General features: G+C 43.5%; 1 protein-coding gene across 1 annotated transcript in view; it reads right to left on the bottom strand.

Annotated features, from left to right (window-relative positions):
* Positions 1-8,591: 8,591 nt before the first annotated feature.
* Positions 8,592-27,380, bottom strand: part of PGAP6 (post-GPI attachment to proteins 6) — a 30,545-nt gene continuing 11,756 nt past the window's right edge. The window contains exons 2-13 of the mRNA XM_072417418.1: positions 26,610-26,787; positions 26,327-26,534; positions 24,141-24,274; positions 21,211-21,479; positions 19,685-19,992; positions 18,411-18,504; positions 16,163-16,286; positions 14,152-14,288; positions 11,738-11,916; positions 11,469-11,615; positions 10,674-10,790; positions 8,592-9,381 (exon numbers count right to left, since the gene is read on the bottom strand). Coding sequence (XP_072273519.1) covers positions 9,085-9,381; positions 10,674-10,790; positions 11,469-11,615; positions 11,738-11,916; positions 14,152-14,288; positions 16,163-16,286; positions 18,411-18,504; positions 19,685-19,992; positions 21,211-21,479; positions 24,141-24,274; positions 26,327-26,534; positions 26,610-26,787 — 2,192 coding nt within the window. The 3' untranslated portion in view covers positions 8,592-9,084. The remainder of the gene's footprint in view (positions 9,382-10,673; positions 10,791-11,468; positions 11,616-11,737; positions 11,917-14,151; positions 14,289-16,162; positions 16,287-18,410; positions 18,505-19,684; positions 19,993-21,210; positions 21,480-24,140; positions 24,275-26,326; positions 26,535-26,609; positions 26,788-27,380) is intronic.

Raw genomic sequence — 27,380 nt, 5'->3', positions numbered from 1 at the left:
GAGTTTTAGGGTAAGAATAAAAGGGTACACCTCCAGGGTGTGTACACGTAGGCGTTGTTTTAGGGGATTGGCTGGAATAATTCTCTGTAAATTAAATGGTAAAAACTGTTGCATTGTGGTTTTTTTCCCCAGTTGACAGACAAGTGCCCCCCTTTTTGCTCCCACAATCTAAAAGGAAACATACTTATTGGCTTAAGTAAGGTAGACTGAGCTCCTCAGGGGCGGGACTAATGATAAAATACTTTGTAATTCATTGAGGATTATGTGCTTTATCAATAAATAAAATAATCAAACCTATTTTATAAAATATTGTTTTTGTACTAACACCATTTTCTGTTTTATTAAATTAGTTTTGGAGAGGACATTCCAGGAATGGACGGACTAGGAACAGGTGAGTTACAGAAATGCAGCAGGGTCACCTGTACTATAAGATATATTGCCAGCTGTCATAGACTATCCCCTTCTGAAACTCTCAGCTGTTTTGCGGATATGGGTTTAAGGTTTTTTCTACTACTGATAAAGAATAAGCATGTAGTAAGTGAAGGCAGAGCAGGTTGCTATTCATATATACTTCTTATACACCAATGGCATTGCTCCAATTCCCCCACCATTGTCAGGTGACATTAGCGGTGAATGTTAAGCCTATTATGGCCTGATTACAACACCCTTACAGGGGAATAAGTCACACAGGGCAGGGGTGAGGTGTTTTGTCTCCTGTTTTATTCTTTGCTGACAAAATGCACATCGAGTAAGAGGATTTCTGATAAAAAATAATCTCCTTATCCCTCCCATGCATCTCCCGTTAGACAGGAAAATAAGGATTAGGGCCATCCAAACATGATGACGAGAGCGTAATCCCGATTTACCTAATAAAATTAAATGTGTATTAACCCCTCACTGCCCTGTTTTCCATGATGAGTTAGCTCATTGGCTGGAGTTGAGACAATATGGAGGCTGCACTTTGCTGACTCGTATTTCTAGTGAACTGAGTATCCCTTTGAGCCGGTGGTGGTGTTCGCAAATATGGGCAGGTTTCTTTTATATAATGGGCGATATCTACAGACAAGGTCGCCATCTGTGGGTGGCAAATGGTACTTGTGTACCGGCCCCTGATGAAAAGCTTGACTTTTGCAATGCTGGAGATCGAGAGAGGGTCCAGGAAAGTTATCCAGCATGGGCCCCAGAAATGCCTGAAGGTTTCCTGTCTATGGACATGTTTCAGTATGAATATATTAACAGCTAGATCAAGTGTTGAGTGGCATGACCAATACTAGGGGACCATTTATTAAGCTTCATTTTTGCCCAAGAGATCAGAGCCAAAATTTGCATGAATGGGAGGTATGTGCCACTGCCAAATATGTGAATGCCTTGCTCCATTCAGGTGAATTCAGTTTCTGATGGGTGAATATGGTATGGTGATCCAAGCACCACCACCATACAAAATCTGATTACCCAGTTTTAAATCTGGCATTTTAACTGATGTACAATAAGTGTAATTTGTCAATTTGATACCTTTTTCTAATACATTTGCCCCTTTGCCAAAGCTGGGGCAATATGTCTAGGCTTGCCAATTCCCTACCTATATTTTGTAGGATGAGACTGACATCTAGTGGTAGTAATGGTAACAACAAGATGATAAAATAGAAACAAAGTATATTCTTTGTAAATGATACTTACATTCTAAGAATGACTTAGGAGTTGAGAATCCATACTTGAAAAATTGTGAATATGATTTTCAATTATCAGTTTGTGTAATAAGCAAATTCCTTGCATACTTTGCATACCTGATCATGTACAGATGCTTTTCACATGATTGGATGATCTGAGATGGGTTGACATCTGCTGACATTTGTACAAAAAGCTGTATGAAGTCTGAACACAGAATGTTTCACTGTGCCGGCACAAGGCTAAAAATTCCATACAGTTCAATAAATTAAATATTCAAATCTAACATTTATCTTGACCTGTAAAAATGCCGGTTGATTGCCTCTTTTGCTCACCAGCTGTTGTTTATTACCAATTTATCAACAATTTACTAATTAAATATTTTATTTTACACGCTGAAAATAATGCAGCCTGTTTGCATCAGCTGTCACACTTGGGGAGTTAGAGCCTCTAGGGGGCGCTACAGCTTGCACGGAGGTGGTGTGAGCCCTGAGAAATCTAAGCAGTAACCGGGTCTTCTCCAGAGCCTCTAGTGGTGAAGATGTTGCACTGCTGGTGCTGTCCTTGGGCACACGAGGGTGGGCAGGATGGTAGGCGATACTAAATCACAAGGCAGAAGAATTGTTGAAGAAAGAAGGGGTCGAGGCAGGCAGCGAGCAAGAAAGGTCAGGTCACACGCCAGGGGTCAAATACCAGGAATCCAGGAAATAGACACCAGTGACACAGGGGCCACTGCGGACACAGGGAACACAGGAGACAATGGAAGCAACAGGAGGCACAGGTGACATGGGGATATCCACAGATAGACGCAGGAGCTGGACAGAAACACTGAATTAAGCCACAGGTGAACAGGAATTAGCACACAGAATTAACGGCTCGGCATTATGGAGACACATTGGACACACACAGAGTGCAGTGTGTGAGCTAAGCTAAATAGGACTGATCAAGAGGCCATTTTCTGATTGGCCAGTGGAAGAACAGGTGATACAGGAATATCCAGAGAGGAACACCGGAACAGCACAAGGGAAAGGGCTGGAAACAACAGACTGGGCAACAAGGGGTTAACACAGGAACTGGGCAGAGGAAACACTGAATTTACCAACAGGTGTATAAAAAATGCTCAGCAGAGCTAGGGGGCTCAGGACTAGTGGAGACACGTTGCATGAACGCTGAGTGCTGTGTCTGAGCCAGCTAAATAGCCAGGGATGATTAAGAGGCTATTTCCTGATTGGCCGGCGGGAGGGGCGATGCTGATTTAATCTGGAAGAGCAGGAACTCGCAGACTCAGAACTCCCTGCATGTGGCACCAGCACTTTGACAGCTGTGGCAGATTGGGTTTGTTTGTAAACAAAGCTCATGTGATCACATGATTGGCTCCTGATTGGTAGTATGAGATCAGCAGCTGTCATTGAAGGGGTGGTTTATGGAACTAAGTGAGCACAGCTGCATGCTCCAAATTTTAACCTGAAAAATGGAATAGAGCTCATCCAGCATAGGGCCCCATAGGAACAGGTGGAAGGGTCTTAAGCAGCCAAGTCTGTAATTGGTTGATCATTAATTGCTATTTTGCCTCAACATTGACGGGTTTTCTATTTCATTTTCTTGCAGATATCACTGTTATATGCCCTTGGGAGGCGTTCAACCACCTGGAGCTGCATGAACTGTCCCAGTTTGGGATCATCTGACAAGTTTTATCCGGCTCAGATCTTGTATTATGTGCTATATTTCTCTATTCCAGCACGAATATTAAAGCACACCCGTCACATATGTACATACCATGCTTTTGTTGAAGTCTAAATATTTATCTGACCCCCAATATTGGGGCCTGCACAGTAAATCATTTTTAAAGTGCTCTTTAAAGGTGCTCACACAACATGTAACATTCAAAGCAATCGAATTGTCTGGATTGGAAAGAGTTTGATTTGGGGGTGATTAGGCTATGCAATTTGCCTATTAAAATTTGTCACATTTGTTTTCTCCTTGTAAATGATTCATAGAAAATGTTGAAAATGATAGAATAAGATTAGGTTTAGATGGGCAGTGGGAAGAAGCGATCCTGGGCAGCTCACGGCACCATGGATGCCCAAACCAAAATGTGCTGGCTTGTAAAGAAGCAACATTACAACTTCTGACCTCATTGAACGATTCACAGCCCCCCTATTTATTCCCTATGGGTAGCCATGGGTGAGACGTCTCATGTAGCTTCTCGACCACGGCAATGGTTCACAGAAGTGAGGAAGCAGTAACCTCACCGCAACCATACCAGCCATCTGAGCGTAGCTTGAACACTATGAGCAGGAACTGTCCTGGAATTTTAATTACAGTATTTTCATATTTCAAATGAAAAATTGGGCAAATCTAGGAACTCTAGAAGATTTTTTTCCTGTTGGAACAAATTGTACGAGTCTTTTTTTGCCTTCCTCTGGACCAACTATGTCCATGGGGTTTTTTATCTGGGATATGTTTATTTCCCTAGTGGATGAACTTGATGGACATGTCTTTTTTTTCAACCTGACGTACTATGTAGACCCTCAGTAAATTTTTTAGGGTCCATTGACACTTCCTCATTTCTTGGCATGGCATTAACACAGTTGGTGTCATGGGCAGGTTTCAGGATTGAGTGATCCCCGCTTGGCTCGCTCACTGCTATCTCCATTCGTTCTCTATGGAGCTCCACCTGGAGAAGCTACAGTAGATGAAGCATTGACCCAGAGGCCGTGGTTCCCTGACATAGGAAACCAGACAACCTCAAGGCCAGTGTGAACCCAGACAATGTTAGATGGGTTAAGTATCCTATTCATTTTTATGATAGAAGAAATGTTCAGACTGGCAGTGAGGTTGCGGTGCAGTTACGGCTTCCATATTCCAAGTAAGCGGTATAATAGCACTCACTGCAGCCAAAATGTGCAGAGCTGTGGTGGGCGGCTGTCAAGGTGCTAACTGCAGGTAGCTGCGCCATATCCCTTGATCCCAAAACTGCCTTAAGGTTTTGTTTAGTGGTAAGGGGCATCCCTGGGCAACTAGACCAACCCAACAGCTTTACTGGCTCTTTATGAAGCTGCGTTTCAACCTTTGACAGCGGGTGGCACTGAACCAATCACTACCACCCTTATTCATTCCCTATGGGTTGCCGTGGGTGAGACTCCTCATGTAGCATCTCAACCATAGCCATGGTTCCCATTGGCAATTCCTTGCACTTGGGGTCATGTGTCAAATTCATTGCATATTATGACCGCATTGCCCTTTAATATGACCATTGCGGGGTGGCAGATTTAAATCTCAACACTGTATTTCCCCTTTTTTAGCCGTTTGTGGATCCATTGGAAACAACCTATAGAAAACCAAGGAAGACATAATGATTGTAAATTTACAGCAGAGATATAGAAGAGAGAATCCTTTAAACCTGCAGACCATAGAGTGCGTTGCTTCTCATGCCATTCTAAATTGAACAAATACGATGTTCGTATGAACTACATGTGCTTTGTATTTGTCAAGGTAACATTAAAGAACTTTTTTTTTTTCTTATGTTTTGCTGATTGAATTAAACCAACTTGATATCAATCTATTGGCATGTAAAAAGAAATATTCAGTCCTGTAGTAAATCGCACATGGCACATAAAAGGTAATTCACAGAACAATGAAATGCAGAACACTTTCAATTCTTTATTCTTTGGTCAAAATTGAAAAATCATTTGCAAAGATTCAAGTAAAAAAAAAAAAAAGAAGAACACATAAACATAACTTACTTTATAAATATCATCCCCCACCCAACCCAATGCCACTCCTATTGCCTAGCATTGAATAACAAGGTAAGAAAACGGCACCAACCCATTGCAACCCAAATGTATTATTCTGGGTACACTTGTGAAAATGTAAAATCTGATTGGCTGCCATTGGGAAATGAAGGACGAAATTTGGAAATGCTGACATTTTAAAGTAACAGCCAATTATGATAGTTTGGTTGGCAATGGAGAGAAAAACCACCATAAAGTCTCGTTAGGAATTCTGCACTTCTACTGGGCCCATTACAGCAACAACTGCCTTTATTAAAAATACATTATTCTAAATGTATTGGCAATACTTTTGTCTTCCAGCACCCTTAAAAATGTTATTTACTCCTGCCAGTAAAGTCTTTTATGGAGGTGGCAACAATGCTGCACTGCTCCTGAATTCGGAGCAGCGTTGCCACTCTCAGGAGGCGGGCTTGCTTGCACTACAGTGGCATGAATAGATGATTCAGTGGGTTGGGGGCTCTGTATGGTCACAAAGCTTGTCAACCCCTGGTTACACCAAATCTATCCCATCGTGCTCTAGATCAGCGTTGCCAACCTTTTTGGTCCCGCTGACCTCTAAATTTACTTCCGACACTGCTCTAGATCAGCGGTCGCCAACCTAAAACTACCGGCTCCTGACCGCACATGTGGGGGGAGCCGGTTGTCAATCAAAGGGGAGGAACATCTCATAGTGATGTCATAACGCAATAACCCCGGCTACTCTGCCATCGCAGATTCGAGCCTGCGATGGGAGAGTGAGCGGGTTGTGTGCAGGGACACAGCCTGCCCACTCCTGAGCCTGGGAACTGCTCGGGGGACATGGTCCGCGGCTCTGGCCGGTGCGTCTCCCCGGCGGGGTCCTTCACCTGACCCCGCTCGGGGGTCCACCAGCCAGGGCCACGGACCCCGAAAATCTTCTTGCGGACCACCGGTTGGCGACCCCTGCACTAGATTGACAGCTAGCTGTACGTTTGCTGCTAAAACCATCCTAATAATTGAGGTGTTCCCAAGAGATAAAAGACAACAGATGCTAACCAAACTCATTCCTGGTTGGACCTCTCCAAGTAAACTCGTGTCTTTCCCAGCCATATAAAAGCGGTGCAAATTGGCTCTGCACATTCTAAAATTCTTTAGGATGTGCTGGCAGCCAGGAAAACCAGGGTGCTCGGATATGCAAAAAGCAACAAGCTCCTCTGATTGCTCCTCGACCCCGCCTACTTATTGCTATTGGCTTACATGGTGGGTGGAACCTACCAATAAGCAGTGAGAGGCGGAGCTGGTGACTACAGTAGCTCAGTGTAAGGACAAATCAAAAGGGATTCAGGATTATAGGCACCTATTATGGAAAGTAAACTGCAGCTTTAAATCTTTAACATAGCTACAAATTAGCTTTTAAGAAGCAACTCCAGTGTAATTAAAATACAGAATTATAATAAAATAGGAAGCTGGTATAACCCCAAAAACATAACGGACAAATGGGATCACACACTTTCCCTGCAATGTTAGAGTAACCTAAGACGGACAGCCTAACAATGGGCATCTGGGTATGCAGGACAGGGAAAGCTCCCCCGGCACCATAGAACAGTGAACATTGTACATTTTCTAGAACGATAACAAAGTTCATTTTTTTTGGATGTAAACAGTTCTCGGAATTCTCCTTTAATATCCTTCTGCCCCACCACTTGTCCTGAGTATTTCCCACTTCTTATTGCATCGTTTCTTGATTTAAAAATCAAAAATAAATTATTGCTTCTTGCCACCAAAGGTTTGGACTTTGCACATGCAAACCGGATCTAATTTCTGCACATTCAGTGGTCACTGACTAATTAAGGCATTGATACATGCATCTAAAAATGATTCCTTACCGACTTCTTTAAAGCTGAACTCCAGATGGGGGGGGGGGGGGGATAAACCCCACCCAGCAAAGGTGATCTATATTCAATAAAATGGATCGGGATGAAGCAATTTTCTATAGGCATGTGAAGAGGAGGATAAAACAAATCCCCCAGCACCCCTTCCATAGCCTCCTCAATACACAGACCCAAGGTTGGACTGGGGCGAGAATGAGAGTCCCTCCAGAATAAATAGGTTTACCCGACACAATGGTTATAGTGGTGGCGGTCCTGTGACCCCCCTACATGGCACAAAAAATGAGATATTTTACTGGGGCCAACCTGGAGTTTATCCCCCAAAGTTCTTTAGTAGGCTAGTCTAAGCTAGCATCAAGCTGACCCCCACACCCCAGACCGGACAATATATCTCTCTTCCACCTGTCTGATAAAATCCTATTTAATTTTTTTATTAATATTATTTTATTATTATTTATGTAATTTATTTAATCTTACTTCGGGGCTGCTCCTTTCTGCACACTAATGCCCCATCAGACTGGGATAAACTAGTATAGGAAGAGCAGCATTCCCGCCATTTAACCCCCCCAATGTGGGCAGCCAGTTCCTACCAGCTAGGCTGCAGATGGAATAGGAGGCATAAAAACATTAAGAAATGTTGATATATCGTCAATAAAATAAATACAAGGCTCAGAATTTGTATTTAAAATTGCCGCTTGTAATAGCCCGACTATCTGGCACCAAGTGCTGCCCCTCCTTTGCCAAGCAATCAGGCAGCCTTGAATAAAAAAAAAACATGTAACATGCATGTAAGGAGAAGCATATCAAAAAAAGGGCTTTTTTTTGTTTTAAATTCTATTACTGGGGCCCACTGGAGTTTCTCTGGGTATATGGTAGGCCAGTCTGGCTCTGGCATCAAGCTGCCCCCCACACAGCAGACAGGTCCATACTTATTTCCTCCACCTGCATGGTAAAAACGAGTGCTGGGCTACTCTCTCCTGCACACTAATGCCTCATAGACCAGACTGGGACATACTGGTATAAGAAGAGCAACATCCCAATGGACCCCATAGGTCATGACTGAGGAGGGAAACCCAGAGCTAGATTCATACTGCAGCCTTTGCAGAAAGTAAATGCAGTCTGGTATTAGGGGGAGAAGAGATCTGTGTACTATACTATATAATAAAAAATTCCATTTAATGGATGAGAGTGGAGAAACCACCTCAATTTTTTCCACTGTCCTTTCCCCATCCAATCACAGGCTGTGGATATTGCATTGGTTATTTGCACAAAGTCAGGTGACCTGCTGGGCTGTGTGTAAATCTCAGGACCTGCTGGTAAGAATAACAAATGCTTTGACATAAAGAGCTCCCATTATATAATATTCCCAGCGCCTCCCCGGAAGTTCAGCTTTAAAATATTATAAAAATTATAATGCAGTTAAAAGAAGCAAAAAAAGAAAAAATCAACAAAATAAATAAAAGTGTTCCAACTGGAGGTGTGTTTGCAATTGGCTGAAGTTTCCTCCAGAGCCGATCTCCATAAACCAGAGAAGAAATTTCTTGGTTGATCTGGAAAAACCAGAACTTTGCAGTTGTCTCTATTCCCTCACGGAGGTTAAGAATAAAATCTGATAGTGGCGGATTTCCAACAAAGTTTGTATTAAATAAAGTGAACTTCCTTTTTTTTTCCTTTTTATATATTTTTGCTTTGATCCACTAATAAACAAAGGAAAACAAAAGTGCAAAAGCACTAATTTAAAGTGACTGGCGTCGGAGTTCTGGAATTCGTCCCAGGGGTCATGTGACCACATACAATTCCTCCCGGTCATCTTTACACATCTTGTATCCACAGTCCAGCATCTGCGACCACTTCCATGTTTTCGTGTTTCTCTCCCGGGGAGGAAGCAGAAATGCCACGCTGGCAGCCACCATGATGTGCCACAGGCTGTGAGTGTAGTAGTAATTGGCGTTGGTTTCAGCGAAGACGTAGACAGAAATGGCCGTCAAGGCCAAGACTACTCCGGGTAAGAGGAAGAAGACCCAGCGCTGCCAGCTGGGAGGGTAACAGTGGCGACGTCTGACTCCTCTCATGGTCTGAAACAGAAATAAGAAAAGCAAGGGTTATGGGGGAAAGCTGGCGGTAGGGCGGCGGTGTGTGAATATATTAATTCCTGAAAAGTTCTTGAGTCTTTTTTGTTCAATAATGAATGTGTCACCGACATTAGATTGCAAACTTCAAGGGCCAGGCAGTGACTATGGACTAAAAAGTGCATGGCCTGTACTTCCTTCTCTCTCCACTAGGTGTCACCTTCATGCCTACAATAAAAGCCCCAGCTATAGAGGAAATGTAAAGCCATAGAAGTGCACCGGCCTGGCGTTTTAGGTTTATTATCAGACTGGAGGTGAAAACAAAGAGCAAAGTGTGATGTGAATCACTATTTCGCCTCTGTGAGGGGTTAGGCTCAGGATCACCTTTGTTGGGGTCAAAGGCCACTTGTCTGGTTCATCCAACTCATATCACACAACGAGGTATAAGTGTTAAGCTGGCTTGCAGCCAGGTTTATTGAAGGTTGCATATAAAAAAACAAAACAGCAAAAGAAAACCTTGCCTGTCCGGCACTTACTATACATCAAACATCCCTGTCTATCAGCTGGAGGGCTTCTCCCTGTCAGCTCAAAACCAAGCTTTCAGCAACCTTTTACTCCTCAACTACTGGTTTGAGTTCATTTACACAGTCCACCTGGCTGTGTCTCCAGAGCTCTCTCCAAATAGAGCTGCACTGACACAAATCCCTGTCTGTGTCTCTCCAAGCCAAGCTGAGATCACACAGACCCCTGTCTGTGTCTTTCCAAGTTAAGCTGAGCCTGCACAGACCCCTGTCTGTGTCCCTCCAAGTTAGGCTGCTGACTGAGCTCCTGGCTCTGTGTTTTAGAGGTCCTCATCCTGGTTCACATTTCACCAGCAAAGGACTGGCCTAGAACAAGGATGCAGCCACCAAAGTTTTTTTTTCTTGCATATGTATTCAAGGTTGGTGTATTCTCAGGGTAAATGAAGCCAAGTGCAGAATGATTAAGCCTATGATAGCAATGGCAGGTGCAATATTTCTATACTTGCCTGTAATACACTGTAATGATAACATAATAACTGTCATGCTGCCCACACCACCAATCTTTGGCATCTAGCAGACAATAAATCCTAGAAACCTGGAGAGTTGGATGCAGAAGATTCTTCTGCAAATATGGCAAATATGGGCAGCAGAGACTTTACCATCATCCCCCATTTCCTAATATTCGGTTGGTGCATAGTTAATATTAGTGAATAATAATAATTTTATTATACATGATTTATTTAGCACCAACATATTACGCAGCACTGTTGCCCTTACCCATGCGATGATCAGGATTATCAGTGCAAACAAACACGGTCCCAGCATGTTCCATATTCCTCGCCGATCAAGTTGCATAGACATTGCGATCACCAGGGATCCTAGCATAAAGAGCACCTGAAACCGAAAGATTGCAAAATGTGCCATCAGTGCCAACAATGCAAAATGACAAATAAACCCATATTATAATAAAGGAACCACCAGTCATGGAAGAAATATGGAGCTGCCATTGTAGATCCCATTGCTTTGGACCCCGTCTATGAATTAATGAATCATTAACCCAGAATATAACTACGTACACACGTCAGATGATTCACAGCCAAAACTTGCTTTAGGGCAGATATCGGACAAGAATCTGGTGTGTGTAGAGCGCTCGTCTGACCATCCTGGCGGATCCACAGATGACAGACAATCGCAAGGAAAGTGAAGGGAAGAGATAGAGCGCAGCAGGGAGCTGCTCTGCATTCTCCCCCCTCCTCTCTCCATAGAGCAGAATGGCGCTCTGCATCGTTCAGCCTTTTGTCGTTGGAAACGATTGTGAAAGATCCTTTCCAACAACAATTATTGCACATGTGTATGCAGCCTAAACTAAGCCAGCAATTTTACATCATAGCCCCTGGATTAGATAGACAAACATAACAGGGGAGGGCAATATCTCCAATAGGCAATAAAGACAAAGTAACGCTGTGTTGAGAATTGGAACCTTCATTGCAGGCACTGGAAAAGCTTCAATCCGCATTTTTATACAAGTTGACAAACAAGGATCAGCTGATGAGACGTTTATTTATTACTTACATATTTAACAGTCTTTTTTACCCTTGACATACACAGGATGGTCACCCAGATGGCAACAACAGAACCAAAGAAGTCACAGAACTGCAGCGTGTCGTAGTCCATGATGCACATGACAGTCACACCGGGCTGATCGCAGGCTTGGTAGAACTAAAAGAGCAAAAATGGGAATGGGGTGTAAAGTAAATGAATTAGGTGCATTAATATATCGCCAGGACATAGGACAGACAGAATTCCAATCCTAGACATAGGATAAGGAGAAAATGACTTACCGTAGAGAAGAACATGGTGTAGGCGTAGACCGCCGCCTCTACAAAATACAGGTGATAAACAGCGACTATAATAGTGGGCACAAACATCAGATTGCTGAGGGTCAGAAGCAATGTGGCGGTCAACTGCTGTCCGACGGACAGGGCATTCCGGTCATCGGTACAACTCCAGCCGGCCCAGCCTGGAAAAGAAAAATCACATAGAATAAGAAAACAAAAGATGAGTTGTTTAATTATAAAAAGCCCCCAGTTTTATATTTAGGGTGTATAGCCCCATCTTATTCCAAAGCACATCCGTAACAGGAGTAGAAGAGCCCTGCTCATTAAAATGGACAATCTAATACGTAACAGGATGGTCCTCCTCAGAGATTGTCTAATGGGTTACAGGTACTTTGAGGTTTTTCTCATTCATTTTTTTTTAATTTGGAACAGGAGGTACCTCCTCAATAGCCTAAAGTGTTAGCAGTAATGGTTCTCCTCATCCAAGTGTATTTAATTGGAACAGAAGATATGAAGGTTCTCCTCATTACAGCTTACCATCCAGTGGGTAACAGGTAGTATGAAGATTCTTCTCATTTGAATGGATTTAATTAGGAACAGAAGTATGAGGGTCCTTCTAATCAGAGCTCATTATGTAATGGGTAACCGTTTGTATGACAGCTCCTTTAATGTCAATGCATTTATTTGGGAATAGAAGATATGAGGGTTTTCCTCATTACAGCTTATTGTCGAACGCAGAGTTCAATGAAACCCTAGGGTTCCTTCAGAGATTCCTAGGGGTTCCTTGAGCAATGGACAATTTGTATCTCTCAGGTCTGTTACCACGCCAATGATCTTTCTGACCATCTGTCATATTCTTCCCATTGACCAACAATGTCAGTGGTATTTCTCCCACTGACCACCATGGAAATGTACTGTGAGCTGTAGATATTATAATTATTTTGGGTTCCCGGAGACCTCAAAGATATTTTAAGAGTTACGCCATGGTAAAAAGGTCTAATGCATATCAGGTAGTATGAAGGTTCTTCAAAAAGTAACAAAAGATATAAGAGACCTCCGTATTAGAGCTCATTGTCCAATAGGTAACCGTATGAAGGTTCCTCTTATCCAAAAATGTATTTACTAGGGACAGGAGATATGAGGGTTCTCCTCGTTACAGCCTATTGTCCGATAGGTAATTGGTAGTATGAAGTTTCTTCTCATTCAAACATAATAAAATGGGAACAGGAGGTATGAGGTTCATTAGAGCTCCACGTCGAATAGATTTAGGAACAGAAGGGTTCTCCTCATTATTGATTGGTGTCTAAAAGCCAATAGGTTTTTCTCTTTGAATGTATTTAATTAGGAACATGAGATATAAGGGTCCTCCTAATTAGAGCTTTTTGTTGAATAGGCAACAGGTGGTATGAAGGTTCTTCTCATTCAAATATATTATATTGGGACCAGGGGGTATGAGGCTCCTTCCAATTAGAACTCATTGTCTAATAGACCTCAGGCACTAATGAGGGTTCCTCCAATTTGAAGGTTTTCTTTAAGGAATGGAGGATAGAAGGAAGGTCATTATTGGTCATTGTCATTATTAGTCATTGTCCTAAGGCTAACAAGTTGTATGAAGGTTCTAGAATGAAGGAGGATTCCTTTCATTAGAGCATATTGTCTAATGGGCAACAAAGTATGACAATTCTTCTCATTAAAACATTTAAATTGGAACAGAAAGTATGAGGTTCCTCCTCATTGTAGATTGTGTAATGGGTAACAGGTACTAATGAGGGTTCCTCGAATTTGGTTTTATTTAAGTAACAAAGGACAGGAGGAGGGTCATTACTGTTTATTGTCTTAAGGCAAACAGGTAGTATAAAGGAGCATTCTTTTCATTAGAGCTTTCTATCTAAAGGCAAAAGAAAGTATGAAGGTTCTCATTAAAACAATAAATTAGAACAAGAGGTATGAGGTTCCTGCTCATTGTAGTTCATTGCCTAATAGAAAACATTGGAGGAACTCTCACTACTACCTGTTGCCTATCCACAGGAAATATTAAGACAATCCTATCATTTAGAGCATATTATGGATATATGAGTATTCTCCTTTTCAGAGCTTATCAGAGAACTGAAGGTCTGAAGGTCTGGCTCATCGAAGCTTACAAAAGAAAAGGAAATCATTGTGTTGGAAGCCTCCTCATTTGAACTTCTTATCCAAAAACGTGGAGGCATGGGGGTCATCTTCATTGGAATTTACAACCTTATTAGGTTGCGTTTGACAAGAACAAGAGGTATGTTAAAGCTTATTATCTAATGGGGGCTAAAAGTATGAGGGCACATTAGAGCTGAAGTCCTGAATTCAGGAACAGGTGGGGCTATGCCCCTGTAGATCTGAGAATTATTTCCTATATGCCTTCATGCCATTCATCCTCTGCTTACCAGCTTTGCAGCTGCAAGCGGCATACAGATACCCGTTCCTTCGCAGAAGGCGGCACTCCCCGTATGGACCGCAGTCATCCACGCAGGGGCTGAGGTAGGCAGACACAATCACTTTGGCTACTTGCTGTTGACATGTACTGAAAAACAAAAAGATTTTCCTGAATAAAAGTTTACAAAACACTGAACAAATATAAACAGGATTTCCCACATTCTTCACGCCCTGCTCATGTAACTGGGTCACTTCCTGTTGCAAAATTCTATTTTTACAAAAAGCCCCCGCAGTGTTCACTGTGATTTTTATTGTCAGGGATGATGGGAATTCAATGTTGACTAATTATGCAATCATGTGAAGGTCGTCCTCTTTAAGGAATTCCGATTTCAATACTTACAGCACAAAACATTTCAGGAAATTGAGTTTGCAGAGCAAGGAATGACCCCGAATGGATAATTTTCCTGCATTCAGCAGATAAGCTTTGCATATATATAACAAATTATTACATTTTAATAAGAGTTGGCAGGCAGGACTGCTTTTTATCTCAAACTGGGTTGTGTACATTAACAGGCAGACAAGGACACACAATGCTGCAACAAGTTCTGGTGTTGATACAAGGGAAACATATGATATTTGTTTGGTGACAAAATACAAGACGTGTACAGAGCCAGGTGTCACCTGCAGGATGAAATGAATATTTTATAGTCGGATATCCTTTACTGTACTGTGCAGGTTATGTCATGTGTGCTACATCTCAGCTCTGTTTGATCTGCCCTGTGGGCTCGTTCAAACCTGGCCCCAGCCAAGACCTCCTTCCCTTCGTTCAAATCTGGCCCCAGCCAAGACCTCCTTCCCTTCGTTCAAATCTGGTCCCAGCCAAGACCTCCTTCCCTTTGTTCAAACCTGGCACCCGCCAAGCCCCCCCTCCTTACCTTCTTTTCATCAAACCTGGTTCCCGCCAAGCTCTCCCTTTCTTCTCTCAAACCTGGCCCCTACCAAGCCCTCCTTCACTTCAAACCTGGCCCCGCCAAGCCCTCCCTCCTTCCCTTCGTTTAAACCTGGCCCCCGCCAAGCCCCATCTTCCCTTCGTTCAATCCTGGCCCCCGCCAAGCCCTCCTTACCTTTCTTCAAACCTGGCCCTGCCAAGCCCTCCCTCCTTACCTTCTTTTCATCAAACCTGTTCCTCGCCAAGCCCTCCCTCCCTTCAAACCTGGCCCCCATCAAGCCCTCCCTCCTTCCCTTCATTCAAACCTGGCACCCGCCAAGCCCTCCCTCCTTCCCTTCAAACCTGGCCCCCGCCAAGCCCTTCCTCCTTCCCTTGAATCAAAACTGGCCTCCTCCAAGCCCTCCCTTCAAACTGGGCCCCTGACAAGCCCTCACTCCTTCCCTTCATTCCAAACCTGGCCCCTGCCAAGCCCTTCCTCCTTCCCTTCAAACCTGGTCTCCGCCAAGCCCCCCCCTCCCTTCAAACCTGGCTCCTGCCAAGCCCTCCCTCCTTCCCTTCAAACCTGGCACCGGCCAATCACTCCCTTTGTTCAAACCTGGCCCCCGCCAAGCCCTCCTCACCTTCAATCAAACCTGGCCCCCGCCAAGCCCTCCTCACCTTCAAGCAAACCTGGCCCCCGCCAAGCCCTCCTTACCTTCATTCAAACCTGGCCCCAGCCAAGCCTTTCTTCCCTTCCTTCAAACCTGGCCCCCGCCAAGCCTTCCTTACCTTCCTACAAACCTTGCCCCCGTCAAAGCCTCTTTTCCCTTCCTTCAAACCTGACCCCCGCCACACCCTCTGTCCTTCCCTTCCTTCCAACCTGGCCCCTGAAAAAGCTCTCCTTCCCTTCCTTCAAACCTGGCCCCCGCCCAGCCCTCCCTCCCTTTAAACCCGGCCCCCGCTAAACCCTCCCTTTGCCACATCATTGAGGCTCACCATTGCATGAGGGCATTAGCCAAGACTCCCTGCATGCAATTACAGCCCTTCAAGTACAACCCCTCCTCCAGACTGGCCATCCATTAGGGCATTTTTACCTGTCGTTATCTGAACACAGGAGCTGCATAGAGAGGTACCATCTATCCATCTCTGGGTATGGTATGTTGTAGGTGCTGCTTTGCGCAGCTGCATTCAACTTGTAGGAATATCCCTGGGAAAAAGCTATGGGAGAGAGTAGCAAAGAGTCAAAAAAAGGATATACTGTGCAAGGTTGATACAAAAGTATACTAATGTTCCTCAGCATCATGCCCTGTACTGATCATGCATTATATTAAACCTCTCCTTTACTGCAATGAGCCAACACTGCATACATTTAAGTTTTGGTCATAGCTTTGGTCACATGAAAACAGCCTGGAGGCTTTATATGTTTTGGCTTGCGGAGACCACTGCAAACTGTAGGTGGTGGTGTGCCCCTGTTAAATACTGTAACAGTCCAATACAATTATAGTACTAAAAATAAAAATGTTAAAACAAGTGTATTATATATATTTTTTTTTTTTGTAAAAATAAAATGATTGCTTCACAAAGATCACTGATGTCCAATCAGTGAATTAAAACCTGTAGCCCCAGGTACAACACTGATACCAGATATCTGAAGCCTGTACAGTAAACCAGCAAACATGGGTTAAGCTTACATTTTTCTTTTCAGCAAAAGCAAATCTGAACTCATTTGACGGTTTTACCCACAGGGTTAAAAGCTGATAAAGATCATTTAACACGTGGGAATTTGAGTGAAGGAGTATGTTCTACCCGTTGATCTGGTATATTAGTTATTGTCCGAGGCCTCCAGACAAGTTCTTACACGTTCAGTTATGTGTGCCCTTTGTCGCCTAATTTTTTTGGGCTCAACCTGCAATTATCATGATGTAGCCTTTATCACACCCAAAGCAGCTCATGCAAATGCTCATCAGTGATACTATAAAGCTGAACTCCAGTCAAGCCGAATACACCAATATGGTCTCCCTGAGGGTCAAAGGATCTGTCATTTTGTTAATGCAGCTTGGCGATTTACATGGCCCTGCCATACAACACAGCCATGTCTAAAAAAGAACAAGACCTAACGTTCCTGTGCTGTTCCTAAGTAACATTTACTGGTCTTGCTCCTCCCTCAAGCCTGTGATTGGACAGAAAAGGGAGAAGACCCAAGTGAGAAGAATATCACCAGGTATTTCAGGACCTCATGGTTCTCATGGAACCTGTGCGTTCTAGAAATGGTAATTAAATGAGTAAAGCAATATCATGGCAGACCTAATCTGGTCAGCAGATTGCACCATTCCTTTGGGTTAACCGTTTTTGGGCACTTACCTGTATAGTGTGTGGCCAAGGTAAGTGCATCACATCTACTAACCCACAACTTACAACCTAGGGCTACAATAAGAGGCAAGTTGCTGATCAGTTCCTCCTCTTAGGCACCACAACAAACTCCCATAAAGACTACGTAAGCAGCTCACCCCTCCCCTGAAACATCAGTTGATGCTCTCCAACCTTGCAAATCTTCAAAGCTAAAATCTCACTTTTTAGGCGAGCAAAAAAAAAAAAAAATCTAACCAAGGCCATTGTAATGAATTACTGGACCACCATTCTATATATGAAGCCCATCTTAAATACAGCCTCCCCCCATCCCACTACAGCATTGCCTCTTGTAGCTACCCCTTGGGGCAGATTTTTTTTTCCTTTAATTTGGAATAATTTTAGATCTGATTGTTTATTCGGATGGTAAATCAGAAGTAAAATCCACTTCCAATCATTTTTAACTTGGGTTAGAAAGTGGTATTGGTAAACCTTGATTGAAATTCCTAGTTTCAGCTGAGAGTCCTATCCCTTTGTGCCAGGAAAGAAAAATATTGTACCTATCTGTGCAGCCATTTGGGGCTATTGCTCACCAAAAGGGGAATCAATTTAAATATTCAGTCAAGCCTAAAATTGGTCCTGCCTCTGTGTGCCAGGCCAGATTGTAAGCTTGAATGGGCACAGCCTTATCTCCCATTGTCTCCTGGTATTGTATTTACTGACTCATGTATGTATATTTAGTGCAATGTAAGCTCTACACCCGTGTTTATATTGTCCCCATTTGTCTATATAATTTGTTTTATTTGTACAATGCCACTGAAGATGTTGGCTCTCTATAAATCCATCAATAAATAAACACTGCAAACAGCAACACATCATAAAGGTAACACAAGTACTAATAAAGGCAGACGTGTCAAACAATAATATTGAGCAAGGTTGAGCAGGTTGGGACCTGCACAGCTCTTCTAACAATCCTAGAGGGAAGTGAAATGTTACCTGTTTTGCAATTCTCCAAGGTGTTCAGTGTGAGTACAGGAGCACCGGCGCTCAGGCATGCCACCACAGTGACGTTCGAGGTGCTTTTTCCAGTCTGTGACAAAAAGAAAAAAGATGTAAATAACAGTATGAAGTGCCCAGGAGTGTTACATTCGCAAATTTAAAATATGGAACTGAAATGTCACTGCTGTTTGGGTTATATAGGAACTATTAAAGAGGACCTGTACTGGCACTTTTCTATGGCTTTTTTAAACACTAAAAACATGTCCCCCTAGGCGGAGGTGGGACCCGTCCCCCTATAGGGTAGAGGCGCGACCCGTCCCCCTATAGGGTAGAGGCGCGACCCGTCCCCCTATAGGGTAGAGGCGCGACCCGTCCCCCTAGGGCAGAGGCGCGACCCCCTCCCCCTAGGGCAGAGGCGCGACCCCCTCCCCCTAGGGCAGAGGCGCGACCCCCTCCCCCTAGGGCAGAGGCACGACCCCCTCCCCCTGGGCAGAGGCGCGACCCCCTCCCCCTGGGCAGAGGGGGGACCCGTCCCTCTAATATCCTGTGGACCAGTCCCCCTGGGCAGAGGGGGGACCCGACCCCCTAATATCATGTGGGCAGCACAATGGGTTCCACCATACATTTTTTGTGATCCTGTACTCTGACAATGCAAAGAAACACATTCACTTCAATAGTGGCCCCACCAGTTGTACCTGTTTGTCTTACCTTTGCAACCAGCATTCAGCAACTAGGATCAACTGGTACTTTAGTGTATGGGGGAGCATGTGACTAGCTACATTTGCCATGTGACTGTGTTAACGAATGGTGATTGGCTGTTTAACAGGAGTAAATAGCAATATTTGGGATTTCTTTTCATTCTCAGCTGCTATACAGCACTATATGCACTGAAAATAGTCCTGCACTGTTAAGCAAGGAAAAATAGCAGTCCTCTTGTTACATAAGTAACCGGACATTAACACGGAGAAGGATTGAAATACTTCTTATTCTTTAATACCTTCCTCCTGGAGAAAAGGTTCCGAGTTCTGTTCAGTGCTGCGCACAAGGCTATTGGTCATGTGATCTATGTTTAAGGTAACGGAGTTCCAACAAGTGGATCATCCTCCTTGGCACAGATCATGTGACCAGGTGCCTAGGCTTTGCAAGTACTGATGAAAGTCTGGAACAGATGTTTTTTTCCTACTACTTACCTTTTTGTTTCTTGTAAACGTGATCGTAGGCTGGCATTTTGTAATGTATTACTCTTTGTTACAAAACTTTCAATCACTCACCTGGTTCAGCTGCAGATTGACCACCAGCATTCCTCCATTGTCCATTTCAGAATCGAGACGGAGCATGACCACACTGGGCAGTTGGGCCACCACTGGCACCGAGGGTGTATTTATGAGATAGAACCTCACCGACACCACATCCAGGTCCTCCCGGATGACGGGGTATTTCCTTAGGCAGGAACTCCCCCCGTTAAATGGGATAGTGGCATTGCTGGGAGACTGCCGACCATCTTGCAATGAGTTGTTGGATAATAGAAAATTTATGAAGGACAAGACCGACCTGGACCCGATCACTCCCGGCTTACAGACTGGAAAAGAGACAAAACAGCTTTATAATATAAAAAACATAACAGTGAAATAATCTACACACAGGAGTAAAAAAATAAAAGTACAATTCTGGGCTCTGGGAAGACAAAAAGGCAACTAATGCATTCATTAAAAAAAGTCAACTGTGTGCCAAAAACTAACCAGCACATTATTCAGTGAGGTTTTCGGGTTGATGTGCACTTTAAAGTTTTTCTGAATCTGTTACAAAGTTTCTCACCAGGACATTGCAGCAGTAACAGCACTTCCTGTTTCGAGCTGACAACGCTAAGCCTTGCTTCTGAATTAGCAGCAGCGTTGTCAGCCTGCCATGCATGTTCTTTAAGGTTGAATATTCCAAATCAAATCGAGCTGTGATGGCAAGTGGGCAAAACTGTTTCATGGCAGCACGGTGGCTCATTGGTTAGCACTCTGGCCTTAGCAAGCTGGGTCACAGGCTTGAATCTTATCCAGAACACTATCTGCATGGAGTTTGTATGTTCTCCCTGTGTTTGCATGGGTTTCCTCCCACATTCCAAAAACATTCAGTTAGGTTAACTGGCTTCCCCCTTAGACTGTGGTAAAGACATAAGATTTTTAGATTGTGAGCCCCTTTGTGGGACAGCTAGTGACATGACTATGCTGGATCACTCAGGTTTTCCCATGACCATTTATCTTCTCCAGTCTTTGCCAGCTTTTTTAGATCCTTCGAGTGAGCACAGCCTACAGGTGTCACCATCAAGAATCTCACCCTGCATGCCATGCAGCCAATTCTGGCGCATGAACACAGGATTTGGCTGCAGGACTAAAACCTTTTAATAAACCCAGGACTTTTGCGTCATTTACAGACGGTTTATATCTACATTCACCTTCCCCCACCTTGTGCAAACGGCAAGCTTTGTCCATATTTAGTAATATTTCAGAAGGCCGTATATTGTCTTTAGCACGTAGCATGACAGTGGCTCGCCGGCCTCGGTGTTTATATGTTTATGAGCCTGGAAGGTGCGGTTTTATGTCCTGCCAGGGAGTTAAATGCTCCAAATGCAGCCACAAGGACAATTAACGCTTGGCGGTGACAAAAGAGGCAGATTGACTGTTTTTAATAAGCCTGCAGGGTCAACGTTATTTACATATTGAAAAAATAAAAAAAAAACTTTTTACAACTTTATTCCATAAACATTCTACTACTTTTTTTATATCACAATGAAAAATGATTGGATTACCTGAAATATTGTGAGCCAGCTCGAAAGACACGCTGGCATTTAGCCCCTGGGGCATTTCCACCAAGACGTGCAGCCACTTCTCCCAGGGTGGAGAAAGGAGCAGAAGGCTGCACTCCGAACTCTTGCTGCAGTCCACCTGCTTGGGTGAGGCGTCTGGCTGGGTGACCGAACCGATGGAGAGCCTCAGAGGGCATCCGCTCAGGCTTACGTCGGGGACGCATTTCACCAGCTGCAGCTGTAGCTCTTGGGTGTATTCTGGGACATACAGCCTAGGGACAGACAAATTTACCAATTACTCACATGCCTATGACTACAATTTCTAAAGATAAAAGTTTCATCCTAGTTGAAAAAGTTAATAGGTCCTAATGAAGAGTTTATGGAATTATGAATTACCCCATCACCTGGTATCTGATGCCCCATAAACTACTTCAACGCCCATACTGGCAAATGAAACATTAAGAACCATTGAACGGTTGGCACCTTGCCAACCACTCAACCACTCAATTCCCACGGCCCCGGGAATTGGAATCTGGGTGTCTCTATGATGAGGCTTGCTATGTTTTCCTAGTCATGGAAGGCAAGGACTTTGGCCATTGGTCTGCTGCAGGCAGGAGAAAGCATTTCCTAAGACTAGACAATGTTCCTGAGCTGGAATGCACAGACCGCCCTTTGAAGCTGAACTCTTGTCTAAATACAAGACCCATATGTATTCTAAATTGAATCTTGGTGTGTTTTCAGGTCTGTGTAGTAATATAGTTTAAAACTTTGCTTCTGTGTAGGAACTTCCTGTAATAAAGACCAGTTACTATGGCTCCCTCTCCTACTGCAGGATGGCTGGTCTTGCCTCCGCCCATCCTGTAATTTCCTACAGCCAGCCTATAGTGGGTGTGGCCTATTGGCCCCTCCCACAGCTCTGCTCTCTGCACAGACCATTTTACAATGTTATAACTGGTGTTTTGAAGGACTCTAGTGGACACATAGTGGATTTATATTGTAGCTATAGGGGAATGTATTCAATTAAATGTTTTGTGCCTTTAATGAATAAAATTGAAGGAGATCTTCCTAAAAGTCTTACATGTATTGTAACACCAGGATTATCCTCAGACCAACTTGTACTAAATTGCTGAAAAGTTGATTTTTATGAAAAGCCAGCAGAAGCTCTATAAAAGAATTGAGTCTTCTCTTTACCATTATAATGGTGCTGGTGTCCCATGGCAGGAAAAAGTCAGACACTGCTGGTTTACTAGGACACGACTCAAATGTATATTGAACTATTCTCTAACTAATGACCCATTGACCTTCAGCTGTCAATATTAATTTACTTCCCTTTATTAGGAATTATTGATCTCTATGATGGTGTATGAAGAAATAACTGAATAAATGGGTGACTGATAAAAAAAAAAAAAAAAAAGTCTTCAAATGCACAGAGGCTTGTGACCCAAATGATGCCGAAGCTCGTCTCAAGTCAAAAAGATATTAAAAGCAAAAACCAATCTCAGATATTCTGTGACCGAATCGAGGACACAGCTAAGCCTCCTCTGAAGCCCTTTCTAATTTTCATTTCAAAGGATGGAAATAAAATCTGAAAGTGTGATTAGCTAACTGTCAAGATGTAAACTATGTTGAGTAAAATTTTTATATTTCAGCAGTGAAAAGTGCACAGGGCAACATATTTAATAACTTCCTTCCAATGAAAGACCTTCATGAGGTCCCCAAGTAGTTTCATGGCAAATAGGAACCTTGAAATGACGTTAGGTGGTCTTCACCATACAAACAGCCAGACTCATCCATCCTTCCCACCGCTCTTCTTCTGCTGCATCTCTTTGTAGGCTTCCTTTTCACCTTAGAATCAAATTCAAGCTCCTATGCTTTGCCTTTAAATCCCTACACAGTTACTGTCCCACTTACCTTTCTGACCTGATAGAAAAATACTCCCCCAGCCGCTCTCTCCGCTCCTCCAATGATCTACTAATGACTTTCTCACTCATAACCTCATCACATGCACGGATCCAAGACTTTTCTAGAGCTGCCCCGACTCTCTGGAATGGTCTTTCTCGTCCTAATCAGCTTGCTCCAACGTTATACTCATTTAGAGCCCTCAGAACCCAATGTTTCACCCTCACCTACCCATCTTCTGTCACCTAAACCCTCACTACTCACCCACCATTCCATATCCCCTCCTATTGTGTGATACTTTCCCCACCTCGTAGATTGTAGGCTCTTCGGGGCAGGGTCCTCTCCTTCTCCTGTGTCATTGTCTGTATCTGTCTGTCATTTGCAACCCCTATTTAATGAACAGCGCTGCGTAATATGTTGGCGCTATATAAATCCTCTTAAATATTGAAATAATAATAAATTTTAGCATGAGGAACCAGCATCCTGTCTGCTATGGCCAAAAAATGTAAGCAGCCCAAGACCCCAAAAACATGGTGGGGCCAGTAATGGAGATTAGAAGATGAGGGGATCCCAGTATCCTCGAGTCGGCCACAGAATATCTGTAATTGGAGTGTGCTTTCAATCTTCCAACTGACTTATCTAAAAACTGACTTATTGGATTCCAATGACACAAACAACTTGGAACACTAAATTTGTCATGTGTTGCCCACCCACTTTTCGGCCAACCACTTGCAGCTTCTTCCCGCGCAGCTTAAGATGATTTTCTGGGAAGAATACTGCATCATTTAGGGATAGGATCAAGGCAGTGTCCCACCCACGCAGAGCAAGGGGTCAACGCAGTGCCCCACCCAAGCAGAGCAAGGGGTCAACGCAGTGCCCCACCCACGCAGAGCAAGGGGTCAACGCAGTGTCCCACCCACGCAGAGCAAGGGGGTCAAAGAGTCTTGTGACCCTCCCACGGAGACAAAGAGGTCAAAGAGTCTTGTGACCATGTGCAGCCACATGGGCTTATAGTAATAGTAGTAACAAATTACTTGAAGCTAGACGAGGTTTTTGTAGGGTCTAGGACATGCTGCGTGGGGTTGTCAGTATTCAATATTGGCACGTCGACTGCTCTAAGGATGAACAGCTCAGGCTGGAAGATGTAGATGCAGGATTTTGTGAGGCCCTGCAAGAAAACACACACCAGGGTTATGATTTACTAAGCAATTAAAATAAACATTAAATTTACATTTGGAAAATTCTCCTCCTTGAGTTTCAAATCAAAGTTCAGGTTCCCCAATACCCCAATGTCACATCCACCCTCCACCCCCCATAGTTTATTGCAGGAAATGCATGACTGACTGCTATGATTTGCTGCCCCTCCAGCTCCATGGTGACTTTGTGCCTCCTCTATTACATTGTATCTAAAACATGGAGAACATACAGGAGAATATTGCAGCTTTCCAAGGCTTAGATGTGTTAAGCTGCGTACACACTTGCAATTTTTCTCGTTGGAAAGGATCTTTCACGATCCTTTCCAACGAGAAAAGACTGCACGATGCATGAACGATGCTGTACATACAGCACCGTTCATGCTCTATGGAGAGGGGAGGGGGAGAGCGACGGAGCGGCACCCTGCTGCGCGCTCTCCCCTTCCCTTTCATCGTCCATGGATCCACCAGGACGGTCGTCGGACGATGGACGACGACCGACTGTACACACGGCAGATTTTCGCCCGATAATTGGCCGATACCGATTATCGGGCGAGAAAAATTTGCCGTGTGTACGTAGCTTTAGTCTTTTGTTATTAGAACTAGCAGAAGGAAATAAAAGGCAAAATACTACTACTAGTAACACATCTTGTAACCAAAAAAAAATCCAGTCCTCCTAAACAATGCAAAGTATTGTGTTATCTCAGGAAATGTTAGCAATCTGTTTATTCTATGTCAATTATTAGCCCTGTATAATCATAGCACCAACATAAAAAACAACAATCATGATAACATAATTGCCCTGGTTAACTTGAGTTAAATTTGCCAAAATCTGGTGAAAATGGGGTCTGTTCTGCAGAGCTCCAATTGAAAGAATGGCAGGGGGTGAGGGGAGATGAAATGCTGTGGTTTTGGGCCATACATGTGCAAGGTGTGACGGCACAGCCACATACTGGGTGACAACACAGGAGCACAATCAGAAGACAGTTGTCACCCTATAAGAGAAGTGCTTTTTGAGATTGAATTGCATCCAACTCCAATTTTAGTGCAATGCTGGCAGTATACTAGTCATAAGTGCATGAGCAGATAAACAATTGGTATCTTCCCAATATCAATCAATCATTTACCTGGATTACTACTGTGCACCCATCATCCAACACATCTGATATCCAGGTCCAAGTACCATCCAATGGGAGTTCTCCCTATTGTTTACAGCAATTGGCAGAGCCAGAGTGGCTTCTCTCCCCATACAAATCCACGGTACTACAGAAGCAGCTAAAGCAGGCCAAAAGCACCAGCAATGGATTCTAATTAATCTCAAAAGCATTTTAAATCGATATCATAAGCTGCATATGCCACTAAAGTCCAACGTCATTGGCTCTAATGCAACCGCAGCATCTAGGGCAGTGTTCTCCCCGGCCTCTTTTAGCTGGGCGCACCACCCAGCCATTTTCAGTAACCCTTTGGCTGTTTTTGGTTTATTACAAAAAAATTTGGTCACAATATTGGGGGCACCACCCACCTACAACTTCTCCCCGCCCAGCTTAAAGAAAATTCTGGGTAAAGTACTATGGGGCTGCAGCAATAGATGACCCCTCAGTTCTTGGGATTTTGAGCCTCATTTACCCTAAAATGGCAATAAGCATATAAAAAATGTAACATTAAAAATAACTGCTGAGCATGTTAATAAGAAGCTCTAAAGGACAATCTGAAAGTCACGGTACATGTTAATCATTAGGGAACAAGTACACAGTCCAGATATGATAATAATGCAGTCTGTGTGCAGGATGCTGGGTGGCTTGCACTACTTCTGTCCGAAAACTAGAGGGCAGCAGAGCAGCTGCAATGTCATGTTTATCATGGATTGGGGTGGTTACAGCTCAGTACGGCACAATGGAGCATGAATTGTAGCCACAGGCATTAAGGATATGTAGCTCTCTGCCCAGGCAAGAACGGATTTATGGGCACTTGTCGAATACATAACAGGAGCAAGGAATAGATTATTTAATTGGTACAATCAGTCTCACCTGAATTTCAATCTTCTCCGTGTCTTTGGGCAGGTGGGCAGCGACGAACCAGTCCCCGGGGGTGGGATTGGAAACATTCAGGTAGACATTACTTTGCTGAGAGTTCTGGAACTTCATTGTCCGGTTAAAGGAGAACGGCAACGAAGTATTGACCGCAAAGCTGTAGCCCAGGGGGTTAACCACCGGTGGTGCCCCATATCGGAAATGCCTGAAAAATTAAACCAGATTACATATCCTGCCTGCTGAACAAAAACTATAGAAAGAACACAATCAAGAGACTTACACGGTGATCTCCACATTTGCACACCCGTCTCCTTTTCCACGAGTGGCCAGCATGGACCACCTGAGCAGAATGGTGTCGGCAGGAACTTGGAATCGGAAGAGACGCACATTGCCATACCAGTTGTAGAAAGACAATCGCTGAGGACCTTGGGAGTAGAGCTCCGTCACAAATGAGAGGTCTGCAATGGAAGAAATTTATGTAGAGGCTTTCAAGCAAAAAAATGATTGGCAATGGCACCAAAGAGCCACCCAAGAGTGAACACAATATTTAAAGGGAAAATCTACCTTGGTTATAGGATAGAATGGCCACTGACCATTGGTAAACTCTTATCTTTTCAGTAAGATATCCTGATTGTAATTCCTTCTGCAGACCACCAGGGTCATTATTATAAATAATGGCGTCCCATTGGCTTGGCTTGAATTCCAAAAGATTAACCACAATGGTTGATATAAAAAAATATATATATATAATTGTAAGCCCTTACGCAAGTAAAAGCTTGGCTATGGCATATTTGGAAGGGGTGGAGACCGACCACTGTGGGGAATGATCATCATTGGAAATACCAATGAAACATGGAAAGTTATCTATTCTCAAAAAGTGACCTTGAAAAACTTTTTCAACATGGAAATATTTTACATTAAGAGCTCCTAGATGATTAATTTTAACACAAAAAACCTTTCCTATAGAATTACATTTTCTGAATTATTTACCTGTAAAAGCCTTTCTAGTCTAAATATCCAAAAGCCCCAAGATGGCTGATGGCCGCCATTT

Source organism: Pyxicephalus adspersus, chromosome 7 (assembly GCF_032062135.1).
Source record: "Pyxicephalus adspersus chromosome 7, UCB_Pads_2.0, whole genome shotgun sequence".
Taxonomy (NCBI): Eukaryota; Metazoa; Chordata; class Amphibia; order Anura; family Pyxicephalidae; genus Pyxicephalus; species Pyxicephalus adspersus.
Note: the sequence above shows the minus strand (reverse complement) of the source record. Positions and strands in the feature narration are given on the sequence as shown.